The 15876-nt window shown below is 48.2% G+C and overlaps 1 protein-coding gene across 5 annotated transcripts in view; it reads left to right on the forward strand.

Moving 5' to 3' along the window:
* EXOC6B (exocyst complex component 6B) overlaps positions 1–15876 on the forward strand; it is a 280446-nt gene that overhangs the window by 25578 nt on the left and 238992 nt on the right. For all 5 annotated transcript variants that reach the window (XM_072927819.1, XM_072927818.1, XM_072927820.1 and 2 more), the window contains exon 2: positions 11826–11991. In XM_072927819.1, coding sequence (XP_072783920.1) covers positions 11826–11991 — 166 coding nt within the window. The remainder of the gene's footprint in view (positions 1–11825; positions 11992–15876) is intronic.

The following is a 15876-nucleotide window of genomic DNA, read 5'->3' on the forward strand; positions in this document are numbered from 1 at the left end:
CCAGCACAGGTTTCCCAGATTTGCTGCCCCAGGATCCCTGGCAGTGTCCAGGGCCGGCCTGGATGGGGCTTGGACACACCTGGGACAGTGGAGTTGTCCCTGCCTGTGGAATGAGATGATCCTTCAGATCCCATTCCATGATTTTAATCCCTGATCTTGTGCCAGGGAGGGAAATGGGGATTTGTCTGTTGCCATCAGTGAAAGTTGAGTTGGGTCCTCAGAAATCCTTGGAAAACCTGGCAGGATTTGCTAGCTGGAGTCAGACCATCTGTTCTTTCAGCTCCTGGGTGGAATCAGGGGTGATCTGGTAAAGATCAGGGGGTTTCCACAGAGCTCCAGCTCTTCTGGAGTAGAAACTGTGGAAAATTTGGGGATTTTGGGGAGCTCCAGAAGCCACCCCCAGAATCCTGTCCCCGCCTGAGGAGGTGTTTGGTCTCTGGAGCAGCAAACACACCAAGGCTGCTCCTCCTTGGGGTCTGTCTGACTTATTCCTTGGGATGACCAATCTGAAGGGATTCCAGAACATTCCCTGGTGAGCCCTCCTGGATTTCAGCCCCTCTCACGGTCTGGAAACTCTATCCAGTGTTTAAGTTGTGAGCAAATCCCAAATCCCAGTGTGAGCAAATCCCAAATCCCCGTGTGAGCAAATCCCTGGATGAGCAAATCCCAAATCCCCGTGTGAGCAAATCCCAAATCCCCGTGTGAGCAAATCCCAAATCCCCGTGTGAGCAAATCCCAAATCCCTGGATGTGCAAATCCCAAATCCCCGTGTGAGCAAATCCCAAATCCCCGTGTGAGCAAATCCCAAATCCCCGTGTGAGCAAATCCCAAATCCCTGTGTGAGCAAATCCCTGGATGAGCAAATCCCAAATCCCCGTGTGAGCAAATCCCTGGATGTGCAAATCCCAAATCTCCGTGTGAGCAAATCCCTGGATGTGCAAATCCCTGGGTGCTGCTGGTGCCGTCCCCTGGGATGGGTTTTGTGCAGGGTCACGTCCCGAGGATTTGTCGTGCTCTGCTGGATGTTGTGACAACATTCCTTCCTGGCAGAGAGGACGGGGCAAGAACTGGAGCCAAGAATGCTCCAAAAACCCTCCAAATCCGCCGTTTTAGACAATGCAGAGGCAGCAGAAGGAGCTTTTGTTGGGTAATAACACGGCGAGAATAGATGGTAAAATCATTCTGTGCTAAAATAATCTGCTCAGAGCAATAATTAAGTGTGGCACGGGTGCAAAAGTAAAATTTTAGGATTCTAGATTAGGGATCCAAAGGGAACAAGATGGAGGAAATTGGGTGTGTCTTGTCCTTTTTCTCCTTCTTCATGCCCTCCATGTTTCACTGTGGTGTTGGCATTTTTCTGTTGGTTCAGGCTGGGGACACACTGTCCAACGTAGGTGACAGATATTGGCACGTTATTGTAAATCCAGCACAGGTAGTTTGTGGTATTTAATGTTTGTAACATCCCACTGAGGGCAGAGCCCCACACGCTGCCCTGCAGGACAGAGCTGCGGCAGGGCAGCAGAACATGTTAGAGATAAACAGAATAAACAACCTTGAAACAGCACAGACCAATTATGGCTTCTGCTTTGGCAGGGGGCTGACAGACAGAGACTTTCTACAGATTCCAACATAATGATATGATTATTAGTAGTAGTAATATTTATTGACAAAAATCAACTTTAGTAGTGTTCTCCTGCTTTGTTTTCCACCTGTGTGCAGGTGGGATTATATTAGGATTCTTCTCCCTTTTCTTCTTCTTTCTTCTTTCTTCTTTCTTCTTTCTTCTTTCTTCTTTCTTCTTTCTTCTTTCTTCTTTCTTCTTCCTTCTTCCTTCTTCCTTCTTCCTTCTTCCTTCTTCCTTCTTCCTTCTTTCTTCTTTCTTAATTTCTTCTTCTCCCTCTTCTCCCTCTTCTCCCTCTTCTCCCTCTTCTCCCTCTTCCCCCTCTTCCCCCTCTTCTCCCTCTTCCTCTTCTTTCTTCTTCCTCTTTATTGTTATTACTATTAATATTACTATTATCATTATTATTTATTGACAAAAATCAACTTTAGTGGTGCTCTCCTGCTTTGTTTTCCACCTGTGTGCAGGTGGGATAATTATTAGGATTCCTCCTCTTCCTTTTCTCCCTCTTTCTCCCTCTTTCTCCCTCTTTCTCCCTCTTTCTCCCTCTTTCTCCCTCTTTCTCCCTCTTTCTCCCTCTTTCTCCCTCTTTCTCCCTCTTTCTCCCTCTTTCTCCCTCTTTCTCCCTCTTTCTCCCTCTTTCTCCCTCTTTCTCCCTCTTTCTCCCTCTTCTCCCTCTTCTCCGTCTTCTTTCTTCTTGTTTCTTCCTCTTCTTTGTTCTTCCTCTTTATTATTATCACCATTATTATCAATATTATCATTATTATTATCATTACTGCCAGAAATCAGCTGTAGTGGTGCTCTCCTGCTCCGTTTTCCACCCGGCAGTCCTGGGCTGTCCCTGGTGCTTTGTGGAATTTTGGAGACTGGGAAAGTTTCTGCTGGAACTGGGAATTGCACTGGGAGGGAAACGTCCGTGGAGGAGGAGTGGGACAAATCCACGTGGGAATGGTTTCAGTGCTGATAACTACAGGTAGTTAGGATTGAGGGTTTTATATATTTTATATTTTATATCTTTGTCCTTTTTCTGCCAGAAAGGACAAAAAATTGGTTTTTCTGTATTTTTGGTCGAAGCGTTCACCTGTGTGGGTGACAGGACAACGGGCTTGGATTTTGTGTTTAAATTTTGAGCTTTAGTTCTGAGCTGAAATTTTGGGCTTGATCTTGGGCTTTTGTTTTGGGCTTTAATTCAGGTCTGGGCTTCAATTTGGGGTTTAAATTTTGAGCTTAAATTTTGAGTTTGATTTGGGATTTAAGTTTGTGATTTAACTTTTGGGACTTGATTTTGGGCTCCAGTTCTGGGCTTTAATTCAATTCTGGGCTTAAATTTGAGGTTTGAGTTTAAATGTTGGGTCTTAAATTTGGGATTTAAATTTTGGGCCTTGATTTTGGACTTCAGTTCTGGGCTTAAATTTGGGATTTAAATTCTTTGCTTAAGTTTTGGGCTTTTAGTTCTGGGCTTTCATTCAGATCTGGGCTTAAATTTGTGGTTTAAATTTTGGGGCTTGATTTTGGGCTTTAATTCAGTTCTGGGTTTAAATTTTGCAGGTTAAATTTGGGGTTTAAATTTTGGTCTTAAATTTTGAGTTTGATTTGGGATTTAAATTTGGGATTTAAATTTGGGTTTAAATTTTGGGGCTTGATTTTGGGCTTCAGTTACGGGCCTTAACTAAATTCCGGGCTTAAATTTGGGATTTAAATGTTGATCTTAAGTTTTGGTTTCAGACTTTCGGTCTTAGATTTCAACTTTAAATTTTGGGTTCAAATTTTGGGCTTTGATCAGTTCTTGCCCAATTTGCAGAACGAAAACAAGAAGTGAATTCTCCCCTCGCTTTCCCCCCAGCTAAGCCTGAGGTGTCACCACCTCAGCAGGAAATCTCTGGAGTTTTTTAATGGATTTTTGCTGCTGTGCCAGTTGGATAAAGCTCGGAATGAGGAGGTTTAAATGCTGCCAGCTCCATCCTAGCCAGGCATTAATTTCCAACCTTCCTTTGCCCGTTTTTCCGTGGGGCTGTTGCTGCTGTTTCTGTGCCGTGCTCGGGATTAATTTGTTTATTACAAAAGTTAGGCTGAGATTAAACAAACTGCTGACGCTTTTATGTTGCTTAATGGGAAGAAAATGCTTCGGAGGGACTCAAACCACTAAAGAAGGTTCAGAAAAGGGGGAAAAAAAGGAAAATTGGAGTCTGCAGCAGACTCAGGAATTTGTTCCTCTGTTAATTGGAAACAAAAGCCACTCGTGCTGCGTTGTCCCCAGTTTGTCCTCCCTGCATTGTCCCGGAGCTCTTTCACTCCCTCCCCGCAGATTTCCCCCTCTGCACTCCCAGCTGGGTTTATTTGGGTTTATTTGGGTTTATTTGGGTTTATTTGGGTTTATTTGGGTTTATTTAGGTTCCTTGGCTCAGCCCTGTGCTCCGAGCGGTGGCATCAGGGGAGGCTTTGGGACCTCGCAGCCCTTCCAGGACACCTCCAAGCCCTGTCCCAGCTGCCCTTGGCCATTCCAGGGATGGGGAATTCCTGCCTGGAGCAGCCTGGTGTGGGAATCCAGAGCTTCCCTCTGGCTGCCCTGGGACCCTGGCAGGGGTCAGGAACCCCCCTGGACAGAGCCCCCAGAGACACTGGCTGTGATCTCTGTCCATGGAAAAGAGTTTTCAATCTTACAGGGTGAATTACCAGCTCTGAGTGTTTGATATGAGTAATAATTAAGTGTGGCACGGGTGCAAAAGTAAAATTTGAGGATTCTAGATAAGGGGTCCAAAGGGGACAAGATGGAGGAAATTGGGTGTGCCTTGTCCTTTTTCTCCTTCTTCATGCCCTCCATGTTTCACTGTGGTGTTGGCATTTTTCTGTTGGTTCAGGCTGGGGACACACTGTCCAACGTAGGTGACAGATATTGGCACGTTATTGTAAATCCAGCACAGGTAGTTTGTGGTATTTAATGTTTGTACCATCCCACTGAGGGCAGAGCCCCACACGCTGCCCTGCAGGACAGAGCTGCGGCAGGGCAGCAGAACATGTTAGAGATAAACAGAATAAACACCCTTGAAACAGCACAGACCAATTATGGCTTCTGCTTTGGCAGGGGGGCTGACAGACAGAGACTTTCTACAATCTGGGATCATCAATACCTCAGATTCTGACAGCCTGGGACACTGGGAGGTGTCCCTGCTGCGGCAGGATGGGATGGGATCCCCACTGGATGGGATTTGGGGTCCCTTCCCACCCAAACCCCCCTGGCACTGTCCCCTCCTGCCTCTGGCCGTGTCTGAAGTCGGTTTCTACCTGAGCTCGGCGTCTCTGGGGTTTTTCTGGGCTCTGCCCCCCAAATCTCCCCTCTTCCCCCAGTGTTGGCTGCTGGGGGTGGATATTGGAAATGCAGGTGAACTTGGTGGGAAGGAATGGTGATATCTGACTCAGTTCAGGAGGCTGAATGATTTCTTTGTTATAACTGTGCTATAATACATTAATACACTATTTAAAGGAGATACTAAAACTACAAACCTACTTTTCTAACTCCCATATCTAACTCAACTCGTGCCCCTCTCTGAGAGTCCAGCCCCAGGTAGGTTGGGGCCATCAGCTCAAACAATCCTCACCAGAATCCAACCAAGCACTCACCCCAGGTAAGTAATTCTCCAAACACATTCCACATGGGAAAAACAAGGGGCAGGAATAGAAATTGTTTTCTCTTTCTTCTCTCTGTGCTGCTGTATGAAAAATCCTGAAAGAAAGAGAAGGATGTGCCTGCTCCAGGTGGAGAAGTGGCCGAGGGCCCCGGGCAGTGCTCAGGGCCCCGAGGGGCAGGATGGAGGTGGGATGTTCACCCACCCCTGGCACAGGGTGGATTTTGGGGTGCCTGTGCAGGGCCAGGGGTTGGATGGATGATCCCTGTGGCTATTCCATGGTTTCTGACCTCTGGCAGGGATGGATTTTGGGGTGCCTGTGCAGGGCCAGGGGTTGGATGGATGATCCCCGTGGATCTCAGGTTATCCCATGGTTTCTGAGCCCTGGCACAGGATGGATTTTGGGGTGTCTGGCAATGCCAGCAGTTGGATGGATGATCCCTGTGGATCTTGAGTTATTCCATGATTTTCTGACCCCTGGCAGGGGTGGATTTTGGGCTGCCTGGTAATGCCAGGGGTGTGATCCCAAACCTCTGTGGCTATTCCATGGTTTCTGACCCCTGGCACAGGATGGATTTTGGGGTTGTCTGTGCAGGGCCTGGAGCTGGACAATCCCTGTGGATCTTGAGTTATTCCATGATTTTCTGACCTCTGGCACGGGTGGATTTTGGGGTATCTGGCAGTGCCAGGGGTTGAAAGGATGATCCCCATGGATCTCAGTTATTCCATGATTTTCTGGTGAGTGCACTTAAAATCCCTGGAGCTGGGGATCTGTCAGTGAACCTTTTTGTGGAGCAGCTTTTCTGACCAGCAGCTTTTTATGGCAAAGAAGGAAAATGAAGGAAAAAAAAAAAGCAAAAAAGGCTCCAGGGTGGTTTTCTGTACTTCTGTCCCAGCCTGTTCTTAAAACCAGCAGGAGGAGCAGCCTAAGCTGAGTTTAATTCTTGTTTTCTCTTGGATTAAACTGTTTTGGACTTAGAGATGGGTGGTGAGAGGTGTTTTAAGCACTTTTATTTTAGTTTCGGTCTCAAATGAAGGGTGAGACAATACAGATGTTCTAATTTACATTATTACAAAGAGAAGCTGATTATTTCTTAATTACATTTAAGCATTTTTTACCGTATCAACTTTTATTACACTGTACCATAAATACTTAAAAAATAATAATTTATATCCTCATAAATCTGACTATATATCTTCATAAATATATATGAATATCTATATATAGATATATAAATATATATGAATATCTTCATATCCTCATAAATCTGACTACAATATATATTTTATTATTCTATTTCTCTTAAATATTTAATCTTTATAAAGTTATCATTTAAAACTTATAATTTAATTTCTCTCTTAATAATATCTATCTTAGTCTGTAGCATTTCTAAGTCAACATTTCTTACCTCAAAATTTGCATAGAAATGCAAGCCTTCTGTCAAGCTTTAAAAGTTTTCTGCAAATCTATTTCATACTGTTTTCTTAATAATTTAAGCCAGAATAAGAAGGGCTCTGCTTTTTGATTTTATTTTAATGTATTTTATTTCTTTCTGCAATGACCATGCTGTTCTAAATTTGTCTTGTGTTATGCTGGATTAATTAGCCAAGTGTGGGGAAGCTTTTCTGTGGGGTTGAGGGTCAGAAAAAAGAGGAAATCTGTCAAACTCGGGGTGTTCATCACACAAAAATTGCAAATATGTAAAAAAAAACCCAAACCAGCAGGTTAAAGGATGATTTATTTGCCAGAGGTGCACAGGGGGCGGCTGTGGCAGTGCCAGGGGGGTGACCCTGCTCCTGGGGCCGGGATTTGGGCTCTCCAGGAGGATTTTCTACCACTGTGGGAGAGGGTGAGGGCAGAATTTGGGGTGTTTTGGGGTGTTTTGGGGTGAGGTTTGCTCTTTGCACATCCAAGTGAGTATTTCATGTTGGTTATGTCGAGTTCAGAGCCAGCACGGGGTTGCTGAGCTCTCCTGTGGGAGGATGTCCCGGGGGCAGGAGCATCCCAAAATTCTGGAGTGTCCATCCTGCAGCTTTGGAGTGCCTGGATCTGGGGCTGGCCTGGATCTGGGGCTGGCCTGGATCTGGGGCTGGCCTGGATCCTCTTCCCTCCTGCTTTTGGGAAAATGATCCTGGAGGGGCGGGAGAGCTCAGAAGGGGAATGGTCAGGGCTGGATTTTCCTGGGAAATGATCCTGGAGGGGCAGGAGAGCTCAGGAGTGAAGAGCCAGGGTTGGATTTTCCTGGAAAAATGATCCTGGAGGGGCAGGAGAGCTCACAAGGGGAAGGATCAGGGCTGGATTTTCCTGGGAAATGATCCTGGAGGACCAGGAGAGCTCAGGAGGGCTGGATTTTTTTTGGGAAAATTATCCTGGACGAGCAGGAGAGCTCACAAAGGGAAAGATCAGGGTTGGATTTTTATGGAAAAGGGATCCTGGAGGATCAAGAGAGCACAAAAGGGGAAGGATCAGGGCTGGATTTTCCTGGAAAAAATGATCCTGGAGGAGCAGGAGAGCTCAGAAGGGAAGGGCCAGGGCTGGGTTTTCCTGGAAAATGATCCTGGAGGAGCAGCAGAGCTCAGGTGTGAAGGGCCAAGGCTGGATTTTCCTGGAAAAATGATCCTGGAGGATCAGGAGAGCTCACAAGGGGAAGGATCAGGGCTGGATTTTCCTGGAAAATGATCCTGGAGGAGCAGGAGAGCTCACAAGCGAAGAGCCAGGGCTGGATTTTCCTGGAAAAATGATCCTGGAGGAGCAGGAGAGCTCAGGAGGGCTGGATTTTCTTTGGGAAAAAGATCCTGGAGGGGCAGGAGAGCTCAGAAGGGCTGGATTTTTTGGGGAAAATTATCCTGGAGGAGCAGGAGAGCTCACAAAGGGAAAGATCAGGGCTGGATTTTCCTGGAAAAATGATCCTGGAGGATCAGGAGAGCTCAGAAGGGGAAGGATCAGGGCTGGATATTCCTGGAAAATGATCCTGGAGGGGCAGAAGAGCTCAGGTGTGAAGGGCCAAGGCTGGATTTTCATGGAAAAATGATCCTGGAGGAGCAGGAGGCTCAGGAGGAAGAGCTTCCCATCATATGCTGATGTTTCCTTCCTGTCTGACACCAAAATTTATTTTTTCCACACTAAAGTTTGGCTAAAAAGGAATAAAATAATAGAATTATCAATAATCAAAGGTTTTTAGTCATCAGACATTTATTTCTCAGCTTTGCCACCTCCAAAGGGAATTTTCCCTGGACGTTTGAAATTATTTTGAGGTGTTTTTTCCCCCCATTTTCAGATGTAAATCCCAAATTTGCCTTTGCACACGAGCACGTCGTTACTGCTGTGGGGTTTTTATTGTTTTGGGTTATCCCTGAATGCAAACACAACTTACCCACCTTTATTTTTTTTATTGGAATTCTGATTTTTGAGCCGAGCCCCCTCTGGAGTCACTGAGCCCCTGCAGCACTAGGTGGCACTCGGGCTCCAAATTTCAGATCCCAGCACCCAAAACTCCGGGAAACTTTAAGGAAAATCCGGCAGCATCACTCCAGGAATCTCAGGAGGTTTTCCTCTCTTTTTTCCACCTTTGGACCAAGCAGGAGAAGGCAACACCCTCCCCTCACCTGCTCTGGGTGTCTGGGCTCTTTTACTCTGAATTTAAAGAGCTTTTACAATTCTGGCGTTTTCATTTTGCCACTTTGAGAATCTTTTACAGAAGCTGCAGAACTGAAGTGGCCTGAAAGAATAGTAATTAAATAGTAATTAAATACAAATTAAACAGTAATTAAATAGTAATTAAATAATAGTATTAAAAAGTAATTAAATAGTAGTATTAAATAGTCATTAAATATAGTATTTAAATATTAAAAATAGTATTTAAATATTAAATAGTATTAGTAGTAGTATTATAGTTTTAGTATTATAGTATTAGTAATTAAAGATTAAATAATATTAGAATTAAATAGTAATTGAATTAGATAGGAATCAAATTTTCTCCAGCTTTTAGCTCTGTCTTGGGATTTTTTTTTCCTGTTTCTTGGGTTGCAGGGATGGGATTCTCCAAAGGGAAGAGCAGATCCCACTGCAGGAAAAAGGATTTCCTGTGTCCTGGGCTTCTGGTTCTTTCTGGAGCTCCTTGCTGCTGTCATTAATGATTTTTAAATATTTTAATCTCACAGCTTGGTCAGCTCTGTCATTCCCATCTTTTCTCTCTGGTCATTCCCATTTTTTCTCTCCAAAGGCTGCCTGGAATCCTCTGTATCCCTAATTAATATCTGACCCAAGCTCAAATCCATGAACCTCACTCCAAGCTTAACTCTTGGATTTGGAGAGAATTCAGCTTTACCTGATACCCAAAACTTCTCAAAGGCAGGGCCAAGGGTGGGATTGCCACAATCCATTAAAAAATCTCTGTTTTTCATGTAAAAAAACAGGAAAACAGCCCTGGAATTCCCAGAGTGGGACTTGGTCGCTCTGGGTCCAGGGAAACATTGGAGGGATAGAAATCTGGATTTCACTTCCGTCCTGGTGTTTTGGTTTTAAGCTGAAGGGAGGGCAGGGAGAGATGGGATTTTGGCAAGGAATTCCTGGCTGGGAGGGTGGGGAGGGGCTGGATGGAATTCCCAGATTTGCTGTGGCTGCCCCTGGATCCCTGGCAGTGCCCAAGGCCAGGTTGGACATTGGGGTTGGATCCACCTGGGACAGTGGGAGGTGTCCCTGCCATGATGGAATGGGAATTTATGGGATTTAAGATCCCTTCCCACCCAAACCATTCCAGGATTCTGGAGCCCCTCTGCTCTGGAGCCAGGCTGGGAGAGCTGGGAATGTTCCCCCAGAGAAGGGAAAATTCCAGGGAATGCTCAGAGTCCCTGGAGGGGCTCCAGGAGAGCTGGAGAGGGACTGGGGACAAGGGACAGAGGGACAGGAGCCAGGGAATGGCTCCCACTGGGAAAGGGGAGCTTGGGCTGGGATCTTGGCAAGGAATTCCTGGCTGGGCTGGAATTCCCAGATTTGCTGTGGCTGCCCCTGGATCCCTGGCAGTGCCCAAGGCCAGGTTGGACACTGGGGTTGGATCCACCTGGGACAGTGGGAGGTGTCCCTGCCCATGAATAGGGTGGGAATGAAGATCCTTTCAATCCAAACAATCCTGGAATTCCATGATTTAACACTAGAAAAGGTGTCCCGTGTATTGGATCTGGATTTCTTGGGCTGAGGTGGCCCCTCCCGTCTCCAGCTCTGTTGTCTTTTATCAGTAGGGGTTAAAACTGGGCTGGCAAAATTTGGGGTGTGGAGGGAGGGGATTTGGGCAGCTCTGGAGATCCTGGTGGCCACTGTCCCTCCTGCCCTTGGAGCCCAGGGAACATCCAGAGGATTCTCCAGGCGGGATTTCTGGGCAGGGGGATCAGAGATGGCTCAGCTCAAAAGCAAACCTTTGTTTCAGGTGCTCCTGGCATGTTCTGCTCTCTGAGGGAACACAAAATGGTGGGAAAAGGGAAAAAAAGGTTGGAATGGAAACATTCTGGGCCTGGTTTGTCTCTCAGGGAAGACCAAAATGGTGGAAAAGGGAAAAAAAAAAAGAAAAAGTTGGAATAGAAACATTTCAGGCCTGGTTTGGGCTGTTCTGGTTTCTCAGGGAACACCAGAATGGTGGAAAAAGGGGGAGAAGACTCGGAATAGAAACATTTTAAAACCCAGTTTGATGTCTGGTTTACGAGCTGTTCCTTTGTCCCAGGAGGGGATTTTTGGGGTTAGGTTTTAGATGATCCTGGTAGCAGAACTGGGGATGCTGAGCTGGCTTGTCCAGAGGGCGTTTTTGGGGTCAGTTGTGGATGTTCCTGGGTGAGGTACGTTCCTTTTCGTTCCTTTTGGGGTCCGTTTCGGACCTTCCTGCTGGATCCTGGCAGCAGAGGTGGGAATGCTGAGCTGGTGTGCCCAGAGGACGTTTTTGGGGTCAGAGTTTGGCTGTTTCTGTGTGAGGAGCATTCTTTTTCTGTTCCTTTTGGGGTCAGGTCTGGAAGTTCCTGCTGGATCCTGGCAGCAGAGCTGGAGCTGCTGAGCTGGGTATCCAGAGGGTGTTTTTGGGGTCAGAATGTTCCTGGTGAGGAACATTCCTTTTTGTTCCTTTTGGGGTGAGGTTTTGGATGTTCCTGGTGGATCCTGGCAGCAGAGCTGGGGGTGCTGAGCTGGGAATGCTGAACTGACATGTCCAAAGGGCGTTTTTGGGGTCAGTTGTGGATGATCCTGGGTGAGGAACATTCCTTTTTGTTCCTTTTGGGGTCAGGTTTGGATGTTCCTGGTGGATCCTGGCAGCAGAGGTGGGGGTGCTGAGCTGGGTGTCCAGAGGACAGTTTTGGGGTCAGGTTTGGATGTTTCTGGTGGATCCTGGCAGCAGAGGTGGGAATGCTGAGCTGGGGGTGCTGAGCTGGCCTGTCCAGAGGGTGTTTGTGGGGTCAGGTTTGGATGTTCCTGCTGGATCCTGGCAGCAGAGGTGGGAATGCTGAGCTGGCCTGTCCAGAGGACATTTTTGGGGTCAGATTTTGGATGTTCCTGGCAGCAGGGCAGGGGGTGCAGAGCTGGGGTTCTGACCTGTCTCTCCCCACAGGTCCGTGTACGACGGTGAGGAGCACGGGCGCTTCATGGAGAAGTTGGAGGCGCGGATCCGCAACCACGACCGGGAGATCGAGAAGATGTGCAACTTTCACTACCAAGGCTTCGTGGACTCCATCACCGAGCTGCTCAAGGTCCGGGGCGAGGCCCAGAAACTCAAGGTGAGAGAAAACACAGGCTGGATATCAGGGAAAAGTGTTCTGCAGGAAGGGTTGGTGCCTTGGGAAGGCTGAGCTGGAACAGAGGCTGGATGGGATTAAAGAATAAATTCGGGATTTATTCAAAGGATCTCCTCCATGGATCCACCTTGGGCAGCACCAGAGCCCAGCCAGGGCTGCACCCAAATGACCCAAAATGGCCCCAAAATGCACGAGCGCTCCCGGGGGCTCTCCCTGGGATCAGTTCTGCTCCATTGGCACCTTGGAGTTCATTGTCCCATTCCAGCTTCAGCCCAGGCAGTCCCATCCTGCTTGTTTTTCTCTCTCCAGCCCACGGTGTTTGTGCTCCTGGGCTGAGATTTGGATCATTTGTCCTTGGTGCCCAGCTGGAGCAGGAATTGTTTTGTCTCCCTGCTTTCTGATGAGAGCTCATCAGTCCCTAAAATGAAACCCAGAACTGCACACTAAAGCAGCACAGAACCTGAAAAATATGAAACCTAAACCTGAGGGTGATAAAGTTCTGCAATTCACTCTGGTGGGGGAGTCCCCATCCCTGGTGTGTTTAACAAAGCCTGGATGTGGCACTGGGTGCCAGGGCTGAGGTGAGGTGCTGGGGCTGGGCTGGACTTGGTGGTCCTGAAGGTCTCTTCCAACCTGGTGGTTCTGTGAAAATCCTGCCCCATGCAGCTCTTTTTAGGTGGCCCCGCCTCGAGCACGCTGGGATTTTCAGAACCACATCAATCTTATCTCCTTTTATCCAGGACATTTCTATTAAAAAAAAAAATATATAACTATTTATTTTAATTCTTCCCAGAGCAATGGGTTGGCCATCAAAAATTTAGCAATTATTTGGCCAAAATGGACCACTGCGGTGCATTAAAAGCAGCAAGGAACTTAAAGCCAAGCCTGTTTTCATTAGGAAAAGTGCTTTTCCTCATGGATCTCATCCCAGTTTCTTGAGCTAAATTAAGTCTTGTGGCCTTTAAAACTGTGCAGAAAGCTGAGGGAAAGGTGGGATTTACCCAGTTCTTGGAAAAGTGTTCAGTCATGTGTGGAAAAAGCCATTTGTAGGATGAGAATTTGGAAGAGAGGTGGGAAGGAAACTGGAGATGCTTCAGGAAAAGGGACCAGGAGGCTGGAGGTGTTTGGGGTCAGCTGGGCTTGAGGCTCAAGCTTGGTTCCTGTGCCTTAAAATACAAATATTCCAGATTTGGGGAGCACATGAGTGTCAAAACCTTCCTGGTTTTCCTCCACAAATCCAGGAGAGGCGTCAGGGCTGTCCCCTCCTGCAGGGACAAGGTGGGACCTGGCTTGGAAATCCAAAACTCCCTCCCAGAAGAGTCACCTGGGGAATGGGGCTCCCAAAAAGGTGTGGGTTGTCCCCAGGAAGCAGCTCAGGGAGGTTCTCTGGCTGAGTGGAGCCTGTCCTGCTGGGAAGGACATTCCTGGGAATTGAGGAGGAACCTTCTTGGTGTTCAGGAGCGTAGGAGACTGGAAAAGCCGAAGTTGTAAATCACAGAATCTGTCAGAAAAAACCCAAATTTTGTGGAGAAAAGGGAAGAACTCAGAGTCAGAGTGCTGACTGCTGCTTTTAACACATTTATTTATTGATTTAAAGCTACCTGTGGCATTTCTCAGCAGGGTCCTTACTTGACACATCCAAATCCCCATCCCAAAAAGGGGTTTCCTCTCAGGAACACCTTCCTGAGGGATGTCCTGAGGAGAATTCATCCATCAATTCATTGCAGGATGAATCCATTGGAATTACTGTGAAATAACTCCTTTTTTCCCCCTTAAAAAAAAAAAAAAAATCAAGCCATTGTTTCCAGCCAAGAATTGCACATTGTTTGTTTGCTCGGAGCTGGTTCCCATCCTGCCACCAGCCCCTTTGTTGGTGGCTCACTGTGAAGTCCATCCCTGTCCCCTCAGGATCTCCCTTGATTTCCAGGCCTATGCGATCCATAAAACAGCACATGGCACAAACATCCCCAGAAAGTCCTTTCGGAGAGGCCGAGCCCTCTTTGTGAGGCTTTCCCCGGGGAATCGGCTGTGGATCGAGCGCTGAGAGCGGCTCCGGTTCCAGCCATTCATCCTCCATTTGATCCGGGCCTTTGAAGCCCTCAGGAGCCGGCGCTGCTCCCGCCCTCCTCGCCCTGCTCCTGCCTCTCGCTGCTCTCAGGGCTGCCTTTCTGAAAAATGTCCTTTTTGCTGCTCCGGCTGTGTCACCTGGTGCCACCGGGGCTCTCGGAGCGGCCCCAAGTGAACCAAAGCTGGGCAGAGCCTCAGCGCTGCCTTTCCTCTCGTCTCTGTGCTGAGCGCCCGTGGGGATAAAATTCCCCGGGGGAATTTCATCTCCTGCAGCATCAGCTGCCTGGACACGAGCCTGAGGTGCCCAGCTGGGCAAGAGGCCACTGGGCTGTGCCAGATCTGGGTGGCAGCAGGGCCAGGGCATTGTCCTTGTCCCCTGTGCTGGGGCTGCTCTGGAGAGCCCTGAGGGGCTGGAGCCTGGCCAGGGCAGGGAACGGAGCTGGGAAGGGGCTGGAGAGTTCCTGAGGGAGATGGGAAGGGGCTGGAGAGTTCCTGAGGGAGCTGGGAAGGGGCTGGAGAGTTCCTGAGGGAGCTGGGAAGGGGCTGGAGAGTTCCTGAGGGAGCTGGGAAGGGGCTGGAGAGTTCCTGAGGGAGCTGGGAAGGGGCTGGAGAGTTCCTGAGGGAGCTGAGGGGGCTCAGCCTGGAGCAAAGGAGGCTCAGGGGGACTACAGTGAAACATGGAGGGCATGAAGAAGGAGAAAAAGGACAAGGCACGCGCAATTTCCTTCATCTTGTCCCCTTTTAACCCCTAGTCTAGAATCCTAAAATTTTACTTTTGCACCCGTGCCACACTTAATTATTACTTCTATCAAACACTCAGAGCTGGTAATTCATCCTGTAAGATTGAAAACTCTTTTCCATGGACAGAGATCACAGCCAGTGTCTCTGGGGGCTCTGTCCAGGGGGGTTCCTGACCCCTGCCAGGGTCCCAGGGCAGCCAGGGCAGCCAGAGGGAAGCTCTGGATTGCCACAGTCCCACAAATCCCTGGAGTGCTCCCAGTGCTCGTCCCTCCCGTGCCACCTGTCTGTCCCCTCCGGGTGTCTGGCCTGGCTTAGCAAAGCCCAGCTTTGCAAAGCCCAGCTTAGCTGCAGGGGTCTGTGTAAACAACCATCCCTGTTTTCATCCAGGCCTGGAGACTCCGGGAACAATCCCAAACACGACCCCCTGCCCCCCAAAAACCCCGGAGCGTGCAGGGATCTGCTCCCTCCGTGCTTTTCCCTGGAGCTGGGTAATTTTAACAGCAAACCCCTCCAGCCTCGGCGTCACTTGAGGAGTGGTTTTAAATTACCCGACACGGATTCCTTTTTCCTGGTGGGATTTTCAGGATCTGAGCAAATCAAATAATCTTTGGAAGAGATGCTGGGCTCCTGCTCATAGAAGCTCTGTACATCATAAAGGAAATGAGCAGGTTTTGGGGAGGGCAGGGAGCCAGCAGAGCCGGAGCTACTGCAGCAGGCAGAGAGATGGGATGCAGATGCTGGAGGGGAAATCATGGAGAACTCCTTTCTTCCATCCTGGGAAGTTTGGGAAGCGCCATGGCTGGTGTGGGAATGAAAGGGAGCTCTGAGGTTGGGTGGTTCTGCTGCCACAAACCTTCCTGGTGGAGGCTGGGCCAGGGGGGAAATCGTGGTGGTGGCCCAGGAGCTTTTCCAGTAGGGAAAAAAAATGGCTCCTGAATCAATTTGATGTGGATGAATCCAAAGCTCCCCTTCTGTCTGACCTGGTGAGCTGAAAAAGGACGGAGACTGTGGGATCATGGAATTGGTAAGGTTGAAAAAGTTGCTCAAGATCCTTAAGTC

This window comes from Taeniopygia guttata, chromosome 4 (assembly GCF_048771995.1).
Source record: "Taeniopygia guttata chromosome 4, bTaeGut7.mat, whole genome shotgun sequence".
In the NCBI taxonomy this organism is placed as follows: domain Eukaryota; kingdom Metazoa; phylum Chordata; class Aves; order Passeriformes; family Estrildidae; genus Taeniopygia; species Taeniopygia guttata.